This window comes from Nerophis ophidion, linkage group LG06 (assembly GCF_033978795.1).
Source record: "Nerophis ophidion isolate RoL-2023_Sa linkage group LG06, RoL_Noph_v1.0, whole genome shotgun sequence".
NCBI lineage: Eukaryota > Metazoa > Chordata > Actinopteri > Syngnathiformes > Syngnathidae > Nerophis > Nerophis ophidion.
The window spans coordinates 40,232,293-40,256,019 of NC_084616.1; the positions used below are offsets into that span (position 1 = coordinate 40,232,293).

Consider the following 23,727-nt stretch of genomic DNA (forward strand, 5'->3'; position numbering starts at 1 on the left):
ACCTCCCTCGTGACATGTTCAAAGTTCCTCCGGAGGTGGGAATTGAAACTTTGTCTGACAGGAGACTCTGCCAGACGTTCCCAGCAAACCCTCACAATGCGTTTGGGCCTGCCAGGTCTGTCCGGCATCCTCCCCCACCATCGCAGACAACTCACCACCAGGTGGTGATCGGTAGAAAGCTCCGCCCCTCTCTTCACCCGAGTGTCCAAAACATGAGGCCGCAAATCCGATGACACAACTACAAAGTCGATCATGGAACTGCGGCCTAGGGTGTCCTGGTGCCAAGTGCACATATGGACACCCTTATGTTTGAACATGGTGTTTGTTATGGACAAATTGTGACGAGCACAGAAGTCCAATAACAAAACACCACTCGGGCTCAGATCCGGGCGGCCATTCTTCCCAATCACGCCTCTCCAGGTTTCACTGTCGTTACCAACATGAGCGTTGAAGTCTCCCAGTAGGACAAGGGAATCACCCGGGGGAGCACTCTCCAGTACTCCCTCGAGTGTACCCAAAAAGGGTGGGTACTCTGAATTGTTGTTTGGTGCGTAAGCGCAAACAACAGTCAGGACCCGTCCCCCCACCCGAAGGCGGAGGGAGGCTACCCTTTCGTCCACTGGGTTGAACTCCAACGTGCAGGCTTTGAGCCGGGGGGAAACGAGAATTGCCACCCCAGCCCGCCGCCTCTCACTGCCGGCAATGCCAGAGTGAAAGAGAGTCCAGCCCCTTTCAAGAGAAGTGGTTCCAGAGCCCTTGCTGTGCGTCGAAGTGAGTCCGACTACATCCAGCCGGAATTTCTCTACTTCGCGCACTAGCACAGGCTCCTTGCCCCCCAGTGAGGTGACGTTCCACGTCCCAAGAGCGAGCTTATGTAGCCGAGGATCGGACCGCCAAGTGTCCTGCCTTCGGCTGCCGCCCAGCTCACAATGCACCCGACCTCTATGGCCCCTGCTATGGGTGGTGAGCCCATTAGAGGGGGGACCCACGTTGCCTCTTCGGACTGTGCCCGGCCGGGCCCCATGGGTACGGGCGCGGCCACCAGGCGCTCGCCATCGTGCCCCACCTCCGGGCCTGGCTCCAGAGGGGGGCCCCGGTGACCCGCGTCCGGGCGAGGGAAATCTGGGTCATTTCTTTTTACTTTTCATAGAGGTTTTCGAGCTGCTCTTTGTCTGGTGCCTCACCTACGACCAGTTTGCCTTGGGAGACCCTACCAGGGGGCTTAAAGCCCCCGGGCAACATAGCTCCTAGGATCATTGGGACACGCAAACTCCTCTACCACGGTAAGGTGGCAGCTCAGAGAGAAATATACCATGGGTCTTCAAACTTTTTGACACTGCATTGGGCAATAATATTTGGTCGATTAACTATAAATAAATAAATAAATAAAACATAAAAATGTATATATATATATATATATATATATATACATATACATATACATATATATATATTTAAATATATATAAATATACATATATATATACATATATATATATATACATACCTGTTTATATATATATATATATATATATATATATATATATATATATATATATATATATATATATATATATATATATATATATATATATATGTATATATATATATAGCAGGACATTGGAAGAGGGGTTAGTGCATCTGCCTCACAATGCGAAGGTCCTGAGCAGTCCTGGGTTCAAACCCGGTCTCGGGATCTCTCTGCGTGGAGTTTGCATGTTCTCCCCGTGACTGCGTGGGTTCCCACCGGGTACTCCGGTTTCCTCCCACCTCCAAAAACATGCACCTGGGGATAAGTTGATTGGCAACACTAAAAATTGGCCCTAATGTTTGAATTTCAGTGTGAATGTTGTCTGTTTATCTGTGTTGGCCCTGCGATGAGGTGGCGACTTGTCCAGGGTGTACGCCGCCTTCTGCCCGATTGTAGCTGAGATAGGCGCCAGCGACCTCCCGTGATCCCAAAAGGGACAAGCGGTAGTAAATGGATGGATGGATATATGATAAATGTGTATATCTGTACAAACCCTGTTTCCATATGAGTTGGGAAATTGTGTTAGATGTAAATATAAACGGAATAAAATGATTTGCAAATTCTTTTCAACCCATATTCAGTTGAATGCACTACAAAGACAAGATATTTGATGTTCAAACTCATAAATTTTATTTTTTTTGCAAATAATAATTAACTTAGAATTTCATGGCTGCAACACATGCCAAAATAGTTGGGAAAGGGCATGTTCACCACTGTGTTACATCACCTTTTCTTTTAACAACACTCAATAAACGTTTGGGAACTGGGGAAACTAAATGTTGAAGCTTTGAAAGTGGAAGTCTTTCTCATTCTTGTTTTATGTAGAGACAGTCTCCGCTGTCGTATTTAAGCTTCCTAATGCGCCACACATTTTTGATGAGTGACAGGTCTGGACTGAGGCGGGCCAGGAAAGTACCCACACTCTTTTACTACGACACCACGTTGATGTAACACGTGGCTTGGCATTGTCTTGCTAAAATAAGCAGGGGCGTCCATGATAACGTTGCTTGGATTACAACATATGTTGCTCCAAAACCTGTATGGACCATTCAGCATTAATGGTGCCTTCACAGATGTGTAAGTTACCCATGCCTTGGGCAATAATACACCCCCATACCATCACAGATGCTGGCTTTTTAACTTTGCGCCTATAACAAAGTTATGTTCCGGAGGACACCACTTCCACAGTTTCCGGATATAATTTGGAATGTGGACTCGTCAGACCACAGAATACTTTTCCACTTTGCATCAGTCCATCTTAGATGAGCTCGGGCCCAGCGAAGCCAGCGGCGTTCCTTGGTGTTGTTGATAAATGGGTTTGGCTTTGCATAGTAGAGTTTTAACTGGCATTTGCAGATGTAGCAACCAACTGTAGTTACTGACAGTGGTTTTATGAAGTGTTCCTATACCCATGTGGTGATATCCTTTACACACTAATGTCGGTTTTTGGTGCAGTACCGCCTGAGGTATCAAAGGTCCACTTACACGCAGTGATTTCTCCAGATTCTCTGAACCTTTTGATGATTTTACGAACCGTAGATGGTAAAATCCCTAAATTCCTTGCAATAGCTCGTTGAGAAATGTTGTTATAAAACTGTTCGACAATTTGCTTACAAATTGGTGACCCTCACCCAATCCTTATTTGTGAATTACTTTGCATTTCATGGAAGCTGCTTTTATACCCAATCATGGCACCCACCTGTTCCCAATTAGCCTGCACACCTGTGGGATGTTCCAAATAAGTGTTTAATGAGCATTCCTCAACTTTATCAGTATTTTTTGCCACTTTTCCCAACTTGTTTTCATGTGTTGCTGGCATCAAATTCTAAAGTTAAAGATTATTTGCAAAAAAAAAAATGTATCAGTTTGAACATCAAATAGGTTGTCTTTATAGCATATTCAACTGAATATGGGTTGAAAATGATTTGCAAATCATAGTATTCCGTTTATATTTACATCTAACACAATTTCTCATGTTGTCCACTAGTTGGCTACATACCAGCAGTATAACAATCATCAGACCATTAAAATGAATGCAATCTCCCTGTGGGTAAAACTCCTTAATAAACTCATGACATCTCACGGGCCAAATTGATTATATTGGAGACCACATGTTGTTCCCGGGCTGTAGTTTGGACACCACTAATATATATGAACACATCATATTACAGTAGTCCCTCTTTTTTTTTGGTTCTGGACATGAATGAAATACAAAATTGTTTTAATTATAAATCCAATATTTGATATAGCTAGACCGAAAACAAACTATTTTCATGAGAGACCTCTAGAAATAAAACAACACCCTTTAGTCACATTTACACTCTCTTTCAATACAAAATAGTGATACAGCCTGAGACTTAATCACTCAGTGGCCACGATATTCAACACTGTGATTGGTTGGGTGACCTCTAATGGCCAATACTTCTTATTGATAGTTTTTGTTAATTTGGCAATTTCTATCCTTAAAATACTTAATTTATGGTTAAAAAATGTTCTACAATGAATAAATAATAATATTGCTTTAAGAAAATAAACAAAACAACACGCAATGTAGTACAGCTGCGTTTTAGCAAGAAACAACTCTATATTCAATTGTAATTTTAAATTTGAAGGGAGGCGTTCGGGTTGCCTCCTGACCAGATGCCCGAACCACCTCATCTGGCTCCTCTCGATGTGGAGGAGCAGCGGCTTTACTTTGAGCTCCTCCCGGATGGCAGAGCTTCTATCTCTAAGGGAGAGCCCCGCCACACGGCGGAGGAAACTCATTTCGGCCGGTTGTACCCGTGATCTTATCCTTTCGGTCATGACCCAAAGCTCATGACCATAGTTGAGGATGGGAACGTAGATCGACCGGTGAATTGAGAGCTTTGCCTTCCGGCTCAGCTCCTTCTTCACCACAACGGATCGGTAGAACGTCCGCATCACGTAAGACGGCACACCGACGGCACACGGCATGCCTTTTTTGTGTTACGTAGGAGGTGTTGATATGGTTTCACTGCGCTTGTTGAGTGATGACAGGTCTGGGTGATATATAATAAACAGTTTCTCTTTTAAGCATAGGTTGCATCTTTTATTACCACTGTTGTAAGGTGTGCTGGATGCAAGAATTAGCCATGTTATTGAATATTCAACATTATTGTCTTTGAGGTTCCAAATGTGCTTGCTGAGTTCTGTAGAATTCCGCAAGGTCTGGTTTCTAAAGGAGGCCTTGTGATTATTCCATCTGGTTTTAAACTCTCCTTCGGTTATTCCTACGTACGTGTCGGAAGTGTTAATGTCCTTGCGTGTTACCTTTGCTTGGTAAACGACTGTTGTTTGTAAGCACCCCCCGTTGAGGGGGAAATCAGGTTTCCTGCGCAGTTACATTCTTCATTGGTTTCGGAGTCGTTCAGTCTGGGCTTTTGCAATTGTTTTGTTGTGATTTGAAATGATTAGTTGTATGTTATTCATACAGCTGTAGCTCAATTTAATGTTGTTCTTGTTGAATACTTTTCTTAGGGTGTTGCCTTGGGGAAAGTGTTTGTCGATCGGAGTGAGGAACTTGTGGCCGATATTAGTTGACACGTTTTTTTGCTGAATGGGGGGTTGTACCAGATGATGTTGTTTCGTTTTCTGCTCTTTTTTGGTTGGTTTCCTGGCATGGGTTCGTAGGTGAGGGTGAAGTTGTATCCGCTTTCATCAAGTGCTTTCTTTTACGAATTCAGCTTTGCTAGATGACAGCATCGATAGCCTTTTATTAATTCCGGTAGGTATTCTTTTCATGGTGGTGGGTGGGTGGTTGCTGTCATGGTGCACTTATTGGAGTGTTGTGTTGGGTTTTGTGAATGGTTGTTAGCTGTTATTTCTCAGGTTGAAAGTGACGTCGAAGAAGTTGACGGTTTGCTTGTTGGCTTCAATCGTGATCCGTAAGCCGTTCTCTTTGAAGATTTGGCATATGCGCTTCTTGGTATTCTCGCTGCTCCTTGGCGAGGCACGGCACACTGCCAGTCCGTCATCACGGTAAATACCAAGGTTCAGGTTGAGGGTAGCGAGCTGGGAGAGGAGGAAACTCCCAACAAGTTCACACATTTATATATATATATATATATATATATATATATATATATATATATATATATATATAAATATGTATTTTTTTTTTGTGTGTGTGTGATTAGATTAGATTTGCAAATGTTATGCACGTATAGCCAACAACAGTTGAGGTGATGTGGCTGGTCCGCCATTAAAGTACATAATGTGACAGTGATGTTATTCCCCCTTTTTACAAACCAATGTGCCGTCATAGTGTATTACATTTATGACAAACTGCTGCTTTGAATAGACCGTTCATGTTTTTAGCAAACATACATGTGCAATATGTGCATGTTGCACGTATGCATTGCTGCTCCATGCAAAGTGATGACCTCACAAGCCTTTAGGCACCACAGCTGCTATTTAGCCTTCAGAGAGACTGAGGACACGTGAGTGCTTTTTATGACTTCCTGTTTTGGCATGTATTAGAAATGGTTTGCGTGTGCTCCGACTTTGCATTTGCACTGCATCGTATGTTTATGTTTCTAACAGTGGTGGGTATGTTGAAAGACTACAGTATATTCTGTCACAGTCTAGTGACATAAAGATCTGAAGGCCTCTCATGGCCTAATATAATGAGCTATTTAAATGCATGGAGAGCAGAAACACACAAATAAATGCGGATGGATGGATGTTCATTTACATTTTTGTGAGGATGCATGTACAAATACTCAGGAGCAGGAACAAACTTGTTGTTTTACAGTTGAAATTATCCCGAAAAAAAGTATTTTTCGAAATGGGTTAAATACACTTGACAGTTTATTAAAAGCTGCTGCCATGTTTGTTGAAATCATTAAAAACGTAAATAATGTATTGAAATACCAGCACACATTTTTGAACATTTGGTGTCTGTTTCCTAACTACAATGACAAGGTTTTTTTTTTTTCAGAGATAAAAGTAAATATTGGTTTGGATAGTTATTGTTCACCAAACTGCTCCTGTTAACCGAAGTTGACGTGACTTACAGGGAGTGAAACAATTATTATTTATGCATTCAACATGATTTGATGAAAAAAAAACTACAAAACAATTCAGAGTAAATACCTAATATTTATTAATTATCAGATTTTTTTTTCCATTATTCATATTTTTTGCAGTGTCCAAGAAATGTCACAATTGCAAATACTAAAAAATCACAAACGCCACAACACAATAACATAAAACCACAGCACAGTATTTTTCAGCCACAACGCACAAACGCCACAGCACAACAACTTTAACCCACAACATGATTACGAAAGTCACATTTAACGCAAACGCCACTACACAACAACATAAAGCCTCAACACAACATAAAACCACAACACAACAACTTTAAACCACCATACAACATAAAGCCACAACACAATAATTTGCAGCCACAACACGATTGCTAAAGCCGCAACGAATGCAAACGTCATAACGCAACAACATGAAGCCACAAAACAACACAACACTACAACTTCAATCCACAACAACTTCAATCCACAACACAACAACATAAAAGCGTAATTCAACATTTTTCAGCCACAACACCATTGCAAACACAAACGCCAAAACCATACTTGCCAACCCTCCCGGAAAAGACTACCGAAATTCAGCGCCTCTCCCAAAAACCTCCCGGGACAAATATTCTCCACCAAAAATCTCCCGAAATTCACGCGGAGCTGGAGGCCACGCCCCCTCCAGCTCCATGCGGACCTGAGTGACGTGTCGACAGCCTGTTTTCACGTCCGCTTTCCCACCATATAAAGAGCCTGTCCGCCCAATGACGTTATAACTGTAGAATGATCAAGGGCGAGTTCTTGGTTTCTTATGTGGGTTTATTGTTAGGCAGTTTCATTAACGTCCTCCCAGCACGGCAACAACACACAACAACAGCAGTCCGTTTTCCTCCACCATAAAGCAGTTCGTCTGCTGTAAACAGCAATGTTGTGACACTCTTAAACACGACAATACAGCCATCTACTGTACATGCATATGGTTAGAAAAACAAGGATGGACAATTCAACCCTTAACTCAACAGTGAGTAGATGAGTGTTATGTGTGTGTAAATGTGTAAATAGAATAACACTGAAATTCAAGTATTTCTTTTATTTATATACAAACCCCGTTTCCATATGAGTTGGGAAATTGTGTTAGATGTAAATATAAACGGAATACAATGATTTGCAAATCTTTTCAACCCATATTCAGTTGAATATGCTACAAAGACAACCTATTTGATGTTCAAACTGATAAACATTTTTTTTTTTTGCAAAGTCATTAACTTTAGAATTTGATGCCAGCAACACATGACAAAGAAGTTGGGAAAGGTGGCAATAAATACTGATAAAGTTGAGGAATGCTCATCAAACACTTATTTGGAACATCCCACAAATGTGCAGACTAATTGGGAACAGGTGGGTGCCATTATTGGGTACAAAAACAGCTTCCAAAAAATGCTCAGTCTTTCACAAGAAAGGATGGGGCGAGGTACACCCCTTTGTCCACAACTGCGTGAGCAAATAGTCAAACAGTTTAAGAACGTTTTTCAAAGTGCAATTGCAAGAAATTTAGGGATTTCAACATCTACGGTCCAAAATACCATCAAAAGGTTCAGAAAATCTAGAGAAATCACTCCACGTAAGCGGCATGGCCGGAAACCAACATTGAATGACCGTGACCTCAGACGGCACTGAATCAAAAACCGTCATCAATCTCTAAAGGATATCACCACATGGGCTCAGGAACACTTCAGAAAACCACTGTCACTAAAAACAGTTTGTCGCTACATCTGTAAGTGCAAGTTAAAGCTCTACTATGCAAAACATCCAGAAACGCCGCCAGCTTCTCTGGGCCCGAGATCATTTAAGATGGACTGATGCAAAGTGGAAAAGTGTTCTGTGGTCTGACGAGTCCACATTTCAAATTGTTTTTGGAAATATTCAACATCGTGTCATCCGGACCGAAGGGGAAGCAAACCATCCAGACTGTTATAGACGCAAAGTTCAAAAGCCAGCATCTGTGATGGTATGGGGGTGCACTAGTGCCCAAGGCATGGGTAATTTACACATCTGTGAAGGCACCATTAATGCTGAAAGGTACATACAGGTTTTGGAACAACATATGCTGCCATCTAAGCGCCGTCTTTTTCCTGGACGCCCCCACTTATTTCAGCAAGACAATACTAAGCCACATCCAGCACATGTTACAACAGCGTGGCTTTGTAAAAAAAGAGTACTCCTCTCGTCCGCCTGCAGTCCAGACCTGTCTCCCATCGAAAATTTGTGCCGCATTATGAAGCGTAAAATACGACAGCAGAGACCGCAGAACGACTGAAGCTCTACATAAAACAAGATTGAGAAAGAATTCCACTTTCAAAGCTTCAACAATTAGTTTCCTCAAGGTGATGTAACACAGTGGTGAACATGCCCTTTCCCAACTAAATTGGAACGTGTTGCAGCAATGAAATTTATACGCACACATATATATGTATACATATATATATATATATATATATATATATATATATATATATATATATATATATATATATATTATATATATATATATATATATATATATATATATATATATATATATATATAAATATGAAATACTTGACTTGGTAATTCTAGCTGTAAATATACTCCTCCCCTCTTAACCACGCCCCCTACCACGCACCGCCCCGCGCCCCCAACCACGCCTCCCACCCCCCGAAATTGGAGGTCTCAAGGTTGGTAAGTATGGCCATGACACAACAACATAAAACCACAATACAACAACTTTAAGCCACAACACGATTGCAAAAGCCACATTCAACGCAAACGCCACTACAGAACAACATAAAACCACAACACATCAACTTTAAAACGCAATACAACATAAAGCCACTACACAATAACTTTCAGCCACAACAAGATTGCCGCAAAAGCCGCAACAAATGCAAACGGCATAACACAACATAAAACCACAAAATAACAACTTAAATCCACAACAATTTGAATCCACAACACAACAACTTTATGACACATGACAACATAAAGCCATAATAGAGCAACATATAGCCACAACAACTTTAGGCCACAACACAACAACTTGGAAACGCAATACAACATAAAGCCACACCACAATAACTTTCAGCCACAACACGATTGCCGCAAAATACGCAACAAATGCAAACGGCATAACACAACATAAAGCCACAAAACAAAAACTTAAATCCACAACAACTTGAATACACAACACAACAACTTTATGACACATGACAATATAAAGCCATATTAGAGCAACACAACTTAGAACCGCAACACAACAACTTTGGTCTGTCAGCAAATCTTGGTCCGCTGTCACTTTTGTTACTTAATGTTGTTGTATTGTGGCTTTGTGTTGTTGCGTTGTGGCCTTTGCATCTGCTGCAGCTTTTGCAATCGTGTTATTGTTGTGGCTTTACGTTGTTGTGTTGTCTTTTTATGTTGTTGTGTTGTGGTTGAATGTTGTTGTGTTGTGCTTTTAATATCGATGTATTGTGGTTTTATGTTGTCGTGTTTTAGCATTTGCAATTGTTGTGACTTTTCTCAGCCACCATATTTTTTATTCTGCTTTAACTATCAAAAGCATCAACGTTCCGATCCTACGAACAAATGTCAAAGTTATATTTAACTTTGATAAAGACACTTACATATTTATATGCTGTATTGACCACATCTATAAAAAAAACCTAACTCAATATAAAGATATACTGTATATCATAGTAACAGTGAAAAGGTGTGCAGTTTGTTTTTCGAATTAATCACAATTAAATAGTGCACCAAACCTGCCAGAAAAGTGATGGTGTGACTATATCAATATGTTAAATATAACAGTAAAGTATTATACTACATATACTGTATATATATAATATATATAGTATATATATATATATAGGGACGGCGTGGCGCAGTGGAAGAGTGGCCGTGCGCAACCCGTGGGTCCCTGGTTCAATCCCCACCTACCAACCTTGTCACGTCCGTTGTGACCTGAGCAAGACACTTCACCCTTGCTCCTGATGGGTGCTGGTTAGTGCCTTGCATGGCAGCTCCCTCCATCAGTGTGTGAATGGGTAAATGTGGAAGTAGTGTCAAAGCGCTTTGAGTACCTTGAAGGTTGAAAAGCGCTATACAAGTACAAGCCATTTATCATTTATTTATTTATACTGCAATCCTCAAGTTTTGAATTTTTCCCTCCACAGGTGGTTAGCTTTGCCAGTCTGAAGTTCGACCGCTCATACAACTGGATGGTTCTGTGTGTGCTGTGGTGCTCCATTGTGCAGTCCATCCTGTTGCCCATGTTCCTGTGGGCTTGCGACCGCTACCGGGCCGACATCCGCATGGTGTGGGACAAGTGTGTGGCCATCATGTCCAATGACGAGGTGGACGAGGGTAAGCCCCATCACAGTCTGGCAGTGTCTCTTTGCCCAGTTTCCTCTTTACCTCCCTTCACCTTGACCTGATGACACCAATGTGACCTATTAGTCTATTGATTGCCTTTTAAACATAAAAGGAAACTCATTGAACAATGTCGTACGATTAAATATAGTTTTCTTTCTTTCACCTTGGTGGTGTTACACTGAGGGAATTGATAGTATTACCATTGCAAAACAGGAAAATGGGGGTTGAAGCACCAAGCTAATGTTTCATTATTACACATAACGCATGTTATCGAATTCTAATGATTAGTCGGACCTCCTTTAAACCTTCTTTGACAGGAGTCGCATGGCTTGGTGGGAACCCACTCAAATGAGTGACGATACACGCAAAATATTTTCCTTAAAGGGGAACATTATCACAATTTCAGAAGGGTTAAAACCAATAAAAATCAGTTCCCAGTGGCTTATTTTATTTTTCGAATTTTTTTTATTTTATTTTACCTGTCCCGGAATATCCCTAAAAAAAGCTTTAAAGTGCTTGATTTTCGCTATTTGCTTATGCCACTGTCCATTTCCCTGTGACGTCACATAGCGATTCCAATACAAACAATGGCGAATAGCACAGCAAGATATAGCGACATTAGCTCGGATTCAGACTCGGATTTCAGCAGCTTAAGCAATTCAACAGATTACTCATGTATTGAAACAGATGGTTGGAGTATGGAGGCAGATAGCGAAAACGAAATTGAAAAAGAAACTGAAGCTATTGAGCGAATAGCTATTGGCGCTATTCGACCATCTTTGCGTTAGCATCGCCAGTAAAATGTGCAGACCAACCGATCAGGACTTTCGCATTGACACTGGATCAACTTAAATCCGTCGATTGGTAAGTGTTTGTTTCGCATTACAGTAAATGTGGGTACATACAGGTACCCTAAATAGCATGTTAGCATCGATTAGCTGGCAGTCATGCCGCGATCAAATATGTCTGATTAGCACATAAGTCAATAACATCAACAAAACTCACCTTTGTGATTTCGTTTACTTTATCGTTGGGAATGCATCTGCTTTGAGTGTCGCAGGGTATCCTCACATTCTTGCCATCTCTGTGACATCTCTGTCGTAGCATCGCCGGTAAAAACCAAACGGGGGACTTTTGCATCTCTTGACACTGGAGCAACTTAAATCCGTCGATTGCTAAGTGTTTGTTTGGCATTAAATATGGATGGAGGGAAAGGCTAGATGTGAATATAGCTACAAATGAGGCATAATGCTGCAATATGTACACACAGCTAGCCTAAATAGCATGTTAGCATCGATTAGCATGCCGTGCTAATCGATGCACATTCTACGTAAATCAACTTGAATCCGTCCCTGATCGTGTTGTTACACCCTCCGACAATACACCGACGAGGCATAATGTCTCCAAGGTACCGGAAAACAGTCGAAAAAACGGAAAATAACAGAGCTGATTTGACTCGATGCATCTGATGTGTAGGGAAAAATGGCGTTGAGTAACGATGTGACGTTACTTTCTGACGTTGTCTCTCAGAGAGGCATAAACAGAAAGGCGTTTAATTCGCCAAAATTCACCCATTCAGAGTTCGGAAATCGGTTAAAAAAATATATGGTCTTTTTTATGCAACATCAAGGTATATATTGACGCTTCCATAGGTCTGGTATAATGTTCCCCTTTAAAATAATAATTTTTCATTCATTTTACATTAATTCAGTGCTCAAATCTTATCATGTGACCTATCAAGTGTCTGTGTGGACAGAACAGCGCCGGTGTTGTGGAAAAATGTGCCACCCATAAAAATTTGCTGCACAACACTACTGAGCATGCGCACTAATGTGCATCAACGATAAACGTTTCCTCATAAAAAATAACAATAGCAATTACGGCTACACAATTGTTGATGTATTGTAGTTATTTGTAGCATTTTTTACATACCAGGAAACAAACCAAAACAAAAACTGTATACATTTTGAATAACCTAAAATGCATGGCTCGTCTTTTGTGTATACTGTATAGTGACATAATAAGTATTTTGACAAGCTCATATATGAATAATAATTAAAAATAAACTCCAAAACCATTTATTCCAAGATTAATTTTGGTACTTTTCTGAAAATGTCATCCAATTTCGTTTATTACTTATGTTGCTAAGTAACCGGATTACGCAACTGTTAGCAATTTTTTTTTACGAAGCAGCGCATTTTTTAAAAACACCAGCCCACGGCATAAAGACTACGCGGTCGTTTAGGGCCACAAACACTAAGGGAGGACCACATGATAATGAACTTTTTTTTTTTTTTTCAATTTGAAGATTTGATTTTTCTTACTTCATTTAAATATGTCAGTTAACATTTGGTAACCAGGATAAGGCGATAGAAACAAAGGTAAACATATGACAAATCTATTTGTGTCAACATTGTACAAAGTTATGTTTAAAGGACACTTTTTTTTTTAATTTTGCCTATCGTTCCCAATCATTTTGAGAGACAAGAAGACAAACGTTTCTCAGGTTTTTTTTACATGTAACATGTAAAAAAATGTCTCGTTCTTGGCGGCTACTAATGCAGCTAATGGGAGCACCTCTAAGTCACTTTAAAAACGCATTCAAAAACCGTCAACAATACTTCATTTACGTTCCATAACCTGTATAACAACCAAGCTATAGTGACATTGTTATTGTAAGAGCGAACGCTGAGCCACTCTTTTTTTAACGTAGCATCACATTGGCGCTACGGTATTAGCCGTGAAAGCTTACTACGACGAGAGATGAATTAGCTTCTACACGAGCACGAAACACGTTTGAGTTTGTAATGCACAACACTAGAAAGGGGGGAAATAATAGATTTCTAGATGCATCGCGATTCAGACACGATCATAGATTCGATAAGTAAACATCAAAAATCGATAATCGATTTATATACTGTAAATAAGGTAATGCAGATAGTTGTAAAATTTGGCTGACAGCAGCAAACCACCTCACCGAGAGATCCAACTAGCTCCTTTACTATCTGGCACTTATGGTCCAGATTTACAAACATTTTCATTAAAAAGGCTTAGTTGGCCACATGCGTAGACAGTACCTTTTAACTCTTATTTCCACAATTGTGTACACTACTGAATTGGGGTCTTATGGCCGCTTATGGGGACACTTATACAGCCATCTGGTGGTGTCAGAAGAGTATAACATACAATGGAATTTGGAAAAAAAAATTAAAAATAAGAACTAACACGTCACTAAACATCAAGTACATGTTTTTTACTTATGGACTAAGTACATCATATCAAAAGATGATTCTTAGTTTGTATTCTAATTAGGGTTCAATAAGCCCAGATAGCAAAGAGAAATTAAAAAAAAAACATGTAAACAAACAGCTTGGGCCTTAAGAGGTTAAATTAATTTAATAAATGTGGGAATTATTTTAACTGTTTCTTAATCTAAATACATTGTTTTTTTAAAGTTGCAAGTGATAAACGCTTAATTAGTGAAACAAAAATGTAACAAACTGCATCAATACACATAAATCAAAGATGCAACAATAATTGATTTTTAATCGAATCGTAGCTTCTGACTCGTAATCGAATTGTGAAGTGCTCAAAGATTCGCACCTCTACACAATACAATGCGATAAGACACCAATCTGTACTGACTGGAAAACATGAACAATCATATTACAGTAACTCGCCCACATTTCATGTTTTGTTTGTACACAGCTAGCCAGACAGCGTATGCTGCGTATTATCGTGATCAATATGAAGTGTGACTCACTCGATTGACAGTTGTCTTTTTGGTCCAGCTGGTTGGGACCTTATTTTCCTGTTTATTTAAGTAAGCACTCCATTTATGTCACAATAGCATGGCTCCAAACTTCATATTTTGCAGCTTTGAGTTGCTTTCACCTCACTCTCTCGGCTTTCGTCCGTTCCGACGTCTCACTCTTCCTTTGTACTCGTTTCTATAAGCAGTAGTTCATCCTCCGTATATTCAGATTAAAAAAGATAAGGTTGTGATTCCTCATTTGCTCAAAAATAATCGTCTTTGTTGTTTGGTACTGAATCTGCCATGATAAGAGTAGGAGCACACATTGTCAGACATGCACTGCTATGGAAACAGAAATAAATGCGCCTAAGAATGTGTTCCCTATTTTGATTAAAATGATTGTAAATATTAAAATTATTCTATATTGTTATGAATTTGTCTGTTAATACATCATATAGACTTTGCAGTTCCGTATATAAAGCGTTGATGGAGGGTTTTGAAGTTGTTTTCGTGGGCTTTGAAGGATACAACAGTGACTCCCATTAGCCGCATCTTCCAAGCGTTTTTTTTTACCTTCTTTAAACACATCCCAAAAAAGACGTGTGTTTTTTCTCTCATAATGATTGGGAACAATAGGCAAAATGCTCCCAAAAAGTGCAGTTCCCCTTTAAGTTTGACTTCTGTATCTCATAGCACATAACTGTGGTGCATTCAAGGAACCCTGATTAAATACTTAAAGACGGGCAAGGCTAAACCCCCAGTAAATTGACTAATAATATGACAATGATTATGGGGGTACATCATGAGTGTATTAATAATAACAATACAAAAAGAACAAACAAACTACTATGTCTTGTTTAAGGCCACACAAAAGCCTAGGGACATATTATACTGTTGTTCCTTTTTTTTAACTATAAAGTGCTGTTTGTCTGTGTTAAAGAAAAAAAGAGTGAGTGATTGTTGTACAAAGGCCATATTTACCTCGCAGCACTTTATTCACTCCATTGCATTTAAGTTGGAACATCTTGCCCCCACAATGAATGGACGATAAAATAAATGGTTCGCATTTATTTGTGAGGATCAGTCCCTAAGCGGAAAAACACTTTTATGTTTAACGCTCATATTTCCTTCCAGTCACAAAGGGATGTTGTGATTTTCTAGATACAACGCTTAATCAGATTTAAGTTGTGCACTGCACTTTTATTTTTGGTTTATTCTAAAGTGATGTGTGCCTTAAAATCTTGAAAGACATTGTTAGGTCACATGATAGTAAACAATTGGAATGGACCAAGATGCGAACAATTGGCTATTACTGGTACAGTATTATTATTGCAAATTTATGTCCGATGGTTAATCTGGACATGAACTCCCTGCCTTGCTCCCTGTGTGTAACCTTCCAAACCATTAGCGTCCCCTGGTGTCCTCCATGAGAAGCCCCACTGAACAACAGCACCACCGACACAGGGCAGCCAATATTTTGTGTGAAAATTAACACCTCCAGTTGTCTGCTTTCTTTTTCCAGAGGGCTTGCCATGTATAACTCATCACAGTTGTATGTATAAGGACTGTTTTATTTTTGTTCATTTATTTTTTAAATAAGCTGCTGACTTGCATGCCCACCTTGCCTGTGCAAAAAGCTACTGTCATCTTCCATCCCCTTTTGGCACAGCCTTCCCTCAAATGCAGCATTTTACAGCCAAGCTCAACACTTCCGAAAATCAACACGACTTTCAAATTGGGTGTTTTGGTTTTTTTTACAGATTTTTTAAACATGATTGTGTTGATATGTGCATTGAAAAAGCATTAAGAGATCTAAACTTCGACTCGCTGGAAAAAGTTCAACATAAAAAAGCCTAGTCAGACGTCAATTGAACCTGTCTCTCATATCTATTCGTCTGTCTGTCTGTCTGTCCTGTGAGTCCGTGGCTATCTAACCCTGACGCTCGTGCTTTTCTGCACTTTGCAGAAAACAGCCAAGATGGAGGAATTCATGTCGACTTAATATATGACAGACCATATGACTATAACTCGCCGCCTGAAATCGTAGACCGTAATGCCAAGTATGAGCTCTCAACCTTAGAAAGGGGGGTCCCGCAAGGGTTTCCGGTGAGGGAACAGCAGGAAGATAAAATGCAGTATTTGCAGGTATTTTCTTTTATTGATTTTTTTCATTTCTTTTGACCTGAATGACACTTCATTGCTATAAAATGTGCATGGGAAACAGCATTGTGGGCGTTTTAACATTTTGAAGCTATCAGATATGTTGTCTTCTTTTGTGCTTTTTTTCTTGGGGTGTCCTGATTCGATATTGATATTGGACGTCAGCAAAAAAACAAAAAAAAAGTATCAGATGATATCAAAGATCAAAGTCCTGCAGCGCGTTTACACTTTCATCGCTGGACAGCCAGTTAACATTTACATTTTTAGTTTAGTTTAGTTTAGTTTATTAAGGATCCCCATTAGTCTACACCGCAGTGGAGACTATTCTTCCTGGGGTCCAGGTAAAAAACATCACACAATCACAAAACAAAAGATTACAATGCAGTACAACATGATCAATAATACAATTTTGTAATACAAAAAAACAACAAAAAATCAACAATAACTTGGAGTTTATATAATAATGTTCACACCAAAAATAAAAAATAAACAATATAAAAATATATATATATTTTTTGCAAAAATAAAATAAAGAACCAATGGCCTACAATATACCCATTAGTGTACCGAAGACAAACAATATTCCAAGTGACGAAACAGTACCATAATGATTAAAATATGACATCAAGTACATACAAAATCAAGATAATATCAATGTAAAACGATAACCAGAAACAAGAATGAATTTAAGCAAAAAATAAGTCAAAAGAAGATAAGTGAACCAGTCATGACATTAGGTACAATCTAGAATAATCTCTTTCTGCAATACTTCCCTCAGTCTATTCTTAAAACTGTCCTCCAATAGGCGTACAAAGTCGGGTGTATATACCTAATTGTGTTTCATTGTATCCATTAAACCATATCCAATTGTATTTACAATCCGCAAAGTATGTGAAAATGCCATCTAAACGTCACAAAATGCCTCAAATTCAGTTAGCTATTTTGAATATTCGGCTCAGAATGTTTTGATTGATTGATTGATTGATGTCTCTGGTAAATTCCATAGATTGACATCACTGGAGGAACACTTCTGCACTCTGACCATAGTATCAGTTCAGTCATACTGGAAATAGGCAAACATTAGACAAAGTAGTGCTATCATTCAAAATCACTGTGTAAGACATGATCACATATGGTTTTCTTGTTTTAATGCATTCTAAGTTGTAAATAAACAGATACACAGTCTGTTAATGGGGGCTCTCTATTCAGCCCACAGAACCTTCTACTGTATATCAAAGAGCAGACATTGTAAAGTAAGTGATCATTTTTATATATTTTTCATTTGTACTTCTTGTCAACGATAAAAACAATTGTGTTTGACTTCCAAAACTTTAAATATATTGATATAAAGGTTTTTCTCATTTTTTTATTGGAATTATTGTAATTTTTTATGGCTTTTTTGTCACTTTTTTTACATTGGGAAATGCAAATCATGCAATATTTCTAAACAAAAAATAAGTCGAAGAGTGGAATACTCGAAGGCGGGTTGGAAGGTTCAATAATAGTTCTTGAAGTCATTGTTTTTGATACAGCAAAACAAGTAGATAAAAATAGTTTTTTTACAGTGCCTAGTGAGTTGGAACTAGAGAAAGCAGGCAGGACTTTAAGTTTATTGAGTTCTCACAATTATTTTATGAATATCTGCATTGACATATATGCCAGTCCAATATACTTTTCACTGCATTTCAGTGGTTTAATGGCAGTTTAACTCGTTTTCCACTCATCAAACCTGAGGATTAAGTTCACGGATTTCTAGCTTCATCTGGTGCTTAAAAGGAGCAACTACACCAAAACAATATATTCTTGTTTTCCAATCGACAAAAATTAGATTCATTCGGTTTTCGGGGAAAAAGCATAGTAATACGCCAGGATTACAGTCTGTTAAAAACAGTTATAACGTGAGTCAATAGAGAACATATGTGTACTTTATGCTTATAACTTATTCTGACAATGTTGCAATCAAAAACACAATTCATTTTTATTTAAATGAAAATAACTCGGACCCCTTAATTAGTGGTGCACAAGAGTTAAAGCTTGTGTTTTTCAAATCCACCATTTTTCTTTCTTTGACTAATTTCACTTGATCAAACTGCTTACATTCCGCAATACATATCAAAAGTATGTGTTGAGATTCCTACTGATATTGATTAAGATTGGTATCAGTCCACACTCAGAAGTGGGAAAAAGTGGAACAAGTCGTATCGGGACACCCCTACTTTTTACCTCAATTCAAAATGTATTGTGGCTGGCTAATATTTGGTTTAAATATAGACTGGATTACATTTAAGAGGGGTTTTCCTTTATACAGCTCTAGAATGGATAGAAACATAGCTTTCTCAATAATATGCATTTTCTATCCGGGAATCACCACCATTTTGTGCAGGCTGCCTCTATTTTTATTATTAAAGCTCTGTCAGTGTCCAAAAATGGCCTTTATTTTTATGATTTTGTGCAAGGGTGAGAGTTCAGTAAATAAATGGCTTACCTTCTGCATTTCAGGTATTTGTCAGGGTTTAAGGACAGCTTACAAAACATCTTCTACTAACAAATCAACATCCCAGTCAGAATCACAGCTTCTTTTTAGAATGCACTAACCTAACCACAGCATGTTTTGACACAGCCTTCTTGGGGCAACTCAACAAATTCATTTGGCCAACTTCTAATTACTGCCTTAAAATGCCTTACAGCATCTGTTGATCAAATTATAATATCCGATGAAATCGGATTGCTGAGCCTGTCCTGGAAGACTGTGTGGAAGACCTGTGACTTGGGAGACAAATTCATTTTACAGCAGTGCATCTCAACACTGTGTCATCTTTGTCTTAAAAGAACTTGACATGGACTGCAATAAGTAGGCTGCAGTCCAATAATTTGCCCAACAAAAGTAACTTTGATAGTTGCTCATACTGAAACAGAGATGTATACAGTAGCTATCACCTCATCCATACTCCACCTTTTCATGTTACGGCTGAGTCATAACAAAAACATGAATTATTCCTAACTGTGTGTAATGCCATAAGTAAAGTTGCATGACAATAAGTATTAAATGTTACCCCATAAAATAACCTACCATCTGTTTGCCTTTATTTATTTTTTATAGCTTTCATTATTGAAATAAATCCTTTTAGGCTTTATTTCACCTTATTGTATGTCCCCTGCCATGTCAGCCCCTGCATCTCACTTCACTCTCATGCTTTTGCTGCTCTCTGCTGTTTAGCTACTGTATCGTCTCCTGTCTCATCTCTCTCTGAATTTTACCAAAAGCCACCACAAGGGGGCAGGCTGACATCAGCCTTGTGAATATGACGTCAGCTTGACAAAAGGCCCCTCCTCTCTTGCATAGTTGTCAGGTCAGAATGGAATGTGAGTACAATATGTTAAAAATGTAGAAAGTAGAATACGTATTTGTTTATATATATATATATATATATATATATATATATACATATACACACACTCACACACACACACACACATATCTGTCTATATATATACATATACACATGCATTATATACATTATATATGTATATTTATACTCACAAAATATATATATATATTGTAATGTGTATGTATATATATATATTTATACACATATGTATATATGTATATATATATATACATATATGTATATATACATACATAAATGTATATACGTTAGGTCAGGAACAAACACAGGCTATTTTATCCCTACAAGCCCGTTTCACAGGTCTCCCTGCTATTCAGGGGATTTTATAAAACAAATGAGTAAAATCCCCTGAAGAGCAGGGAAACCTGCGAAACAGGCTTGTAGGGATGAAATAGCCTCTGTGTTTTTTACTAACCTGACGTATATTCCCCCGGTATTGCGCACTGTATAATGGATAAACCACAGAAACTTCAGCTATATATATAATATATATATATATATATATATATATATATATATATATATATGTGTGTGTGGGTGTGTATATATATCTATGTGTATATATATATATATATATATATATATATACACATATTACATACATATATATACATACAAACATATACACAACGGCCACAACATTAGGTACACCTACTGTACAATTTATTGAGATCTAATGCATTAGCTGTACAAAATGCAGTCATTAAAAGAGAAATACATAGGTTTTTCAACAATATGAGTGCCCCTTAGAAATGAAATAACACCCTTTGATCACCTTTACATTTTTTTTATTCAATATACAGTAGTACAATACTGAACAGTGTGATCTGACTGGTATGGTCTCATCCAGTGGCCAATTTTACTGTAGTATTGATATTTTTAATTCATTTAACCCTTTTTATGCTCGAGCATGTTTAATTTAGGGCAAAAACGTTGTAAAATATGCTTTAAAAAAATCTGCGAGGTGGTGAGGGACGATTGTCTTTCTTTGATATGTATACTTTATACTGAAATAGTTTCAAAAGATAGACACATAAAATATTAAAAAAAAATAAAATGTATTTTTTGGCTAGGAAAAAAATATTGCATTAAACATCAATGTTATACTTTTAATGATAATAATCATATTAATAAAAAGCATTTGCAGTCAGTAAAAATAAAAAATACAGTATTTAGAAGGTACAAACCCCGTTTCCATATGAGTTGGGAAATTGTGTTAGATGTAAATATAAACGGAATACAATGATTTGCAAATCATTTTCAACCCATATTCAGTTGAATATGCTACAAAGACAACATATTTGAGGTTCAAACTGATAAACATTTTTTTTTGTGCAAATAATCATTAACTTTAGAATTAGATGCCAGCAACACATGACAAAGAAGTTGGGAAAGGTGGCAATAAATACTGATAAAGTTGAGGAATGCTCATCAAACACTTATTTGGAACATCCCACAGGTGTGCAGGCTAATTGGGATAAGCGATGATATTACGGACCTTTGATCCCTCGGGCGGTACTGCATCAAAAACCGACATCAGTGTGTAAAGGATATCACCATATGGGCTCAGGAACACTTCATAAAACCACTGTTAGTAACTACAGTTGGTTGCTACATCTGTAAGTGCAAGTTAAAACTCTACTATGCAAAGCGAAAGCCATTTATCAACAACACCCAGGAACGCCGCCGGCTTCGCTGGGCCCGAGCTCATCTAAGATGGACTGATGCAAAGTGGAAAAGTGTTCTGTGGTCTGACGAGTCCACATTTCAAAATTATATTTGAAAACTGTGGACGTGGTGTCCTCCGGAACAAAGAGGAAAATAACCATCCGGATTGTTATAGCCGCAAAGTTCAAAAGCCAGCATCTGTTATGGTATGGGGGTGTACTACTGCCCAAGGCATGGGTAACTTACACATCTGTGAAGGCTCCATTAATGTCCATACAGGTTTTGGAGCAATATATGTTGTCATCCAAGCAACGTCATCATGGATGACCCTGCTTATTTCAGCAAAACAATGCCAAGCCACGTGTTACAACAGCGTGGCTTCGTAGTAAAATAATGCGGGTACTTTCCTGGCCCGCCTGTAGTCCAGACATGTCTCCCATCGAAAATGTGTGGCGCATTATGAAGCCTAAAATACAACAACAAGACCCCGGACTGTCCAACAACTTAAGCTGTACATCAAGCAAGAATGGTAAAGAATTCCACTTTCAAAGCTTCAACAATTAGTTTCCTCAGTTCCCAAACGTTTATTGAGTGTTGTTAAAAGAAAAGGTGATGTAACACAGTGGTGAACATGCCCTTTCCCAACTACTTTGGCACGCGTCGCAGCCATGAAATTCTAAGTTAATTAATATTTGTAAAAAAAAATAAAGTTTATGAGTTTGAACATCAAATATCTTGTCTTCTTATTGCATTCAACTGAATATGGGTTGAAAAGGATTTGTAAATCATTTTATTCCGTTTATATTTACATCTAACACAATTTCCCAACTCATATGGAAACGGTGTTTGTAGAATATTTGTTTTATACTCTATCTATAAAATAGATTAAAAATTAATGATTCCTACTTTGGGGAAATTAATTTATCGCGGTCGTGTCTCAAACAAAATAACAGTAATTTGAGGGATTACCTTAAATGTTTTTTTATTGTTTAAAAAAGCAAACTAAGCTAAAGTGCAAGCGCACATGTCTTTACCTTCCAAACATCAACAGAGAGACTCACAATCTTAGTTAGGCACCCTTGCAGAAAACAGTAAAATGTGTACATTTTCATGCATGCTTTTAATAGGGAAAAAAAAGCCCCATCTGGTGGACAAATATAAGTGTCCAAATTACTGAAGGGTAAAACAAATCCACAAGATTTTTAAAGGGTTGATTTAACCAAATATTATTTTAGTTCAACATTTGTTGTACTGAAAGCTGTGTCTAATATTTTGACTTTCATGAGACAGGTCATGTATTGGATCTCATGAGGTTGTGGCTTCTTTGAATGATTTGGACTGCTATTACCCTTTTGCATACATGCAAACTATGTCAAAATCATCTTAATAAACCTCATTCACACAAACACAATATCTAATAATCAACCATTCGTTGTTTGAAACTAACATTACTTTTTTATTGAATTGTATAAAAGGTAATGACTAATGTGTATATTGGGGGTGTCCCGATACAACTTTATCACATCTGATATGATACTTGAGTGTTAGCCGATACAGCGGGAATTTATATTTAGCAGGAATCATACAAACCCCGTTTCCATATAAGTTGTGAAATTGTGTTAAATGTAAATATAAACGGAATACAATAATTTGCAAATCATTTTCAACCCATATTCTGTTGAATATGCTACAAAGACAACATATTTGATGTTCAAACTGATAAACATTTATTTTTTTGCAAATAATT

The 23,727-nt window shown here is 38.2% G+C and overlaps 1 protein-coding gene across 3 annotated transcripts in view; it reads left to right on the plus strand.

Moving 5' to 3' along the window:
• The window catches only part of LOC133554708 (probable G-protein coupled receptor 153), a 113,172-nt gene that overhangs the window by 83,583 nt on the left and 5,862 nt on the right, over positions 1-23,727 (plus strand). For all 3 annotated transcript variants that reach the window (XM_061903764.1, XM_061903762.1, XM_061903763.1), the window contains 2 exons: positions 10,793-10,982; positions 16,712-16,890. In XM_061903764.1, the coding sequence (XP_061759748.1) occupies positions 10,793-10,982; positions 16,712-16,890 (369 nt within the window). The remainder of the gene's footprint in view (positions 1-10,792; positions 10,983-16,711; positions 16,891-23,727) is intronic.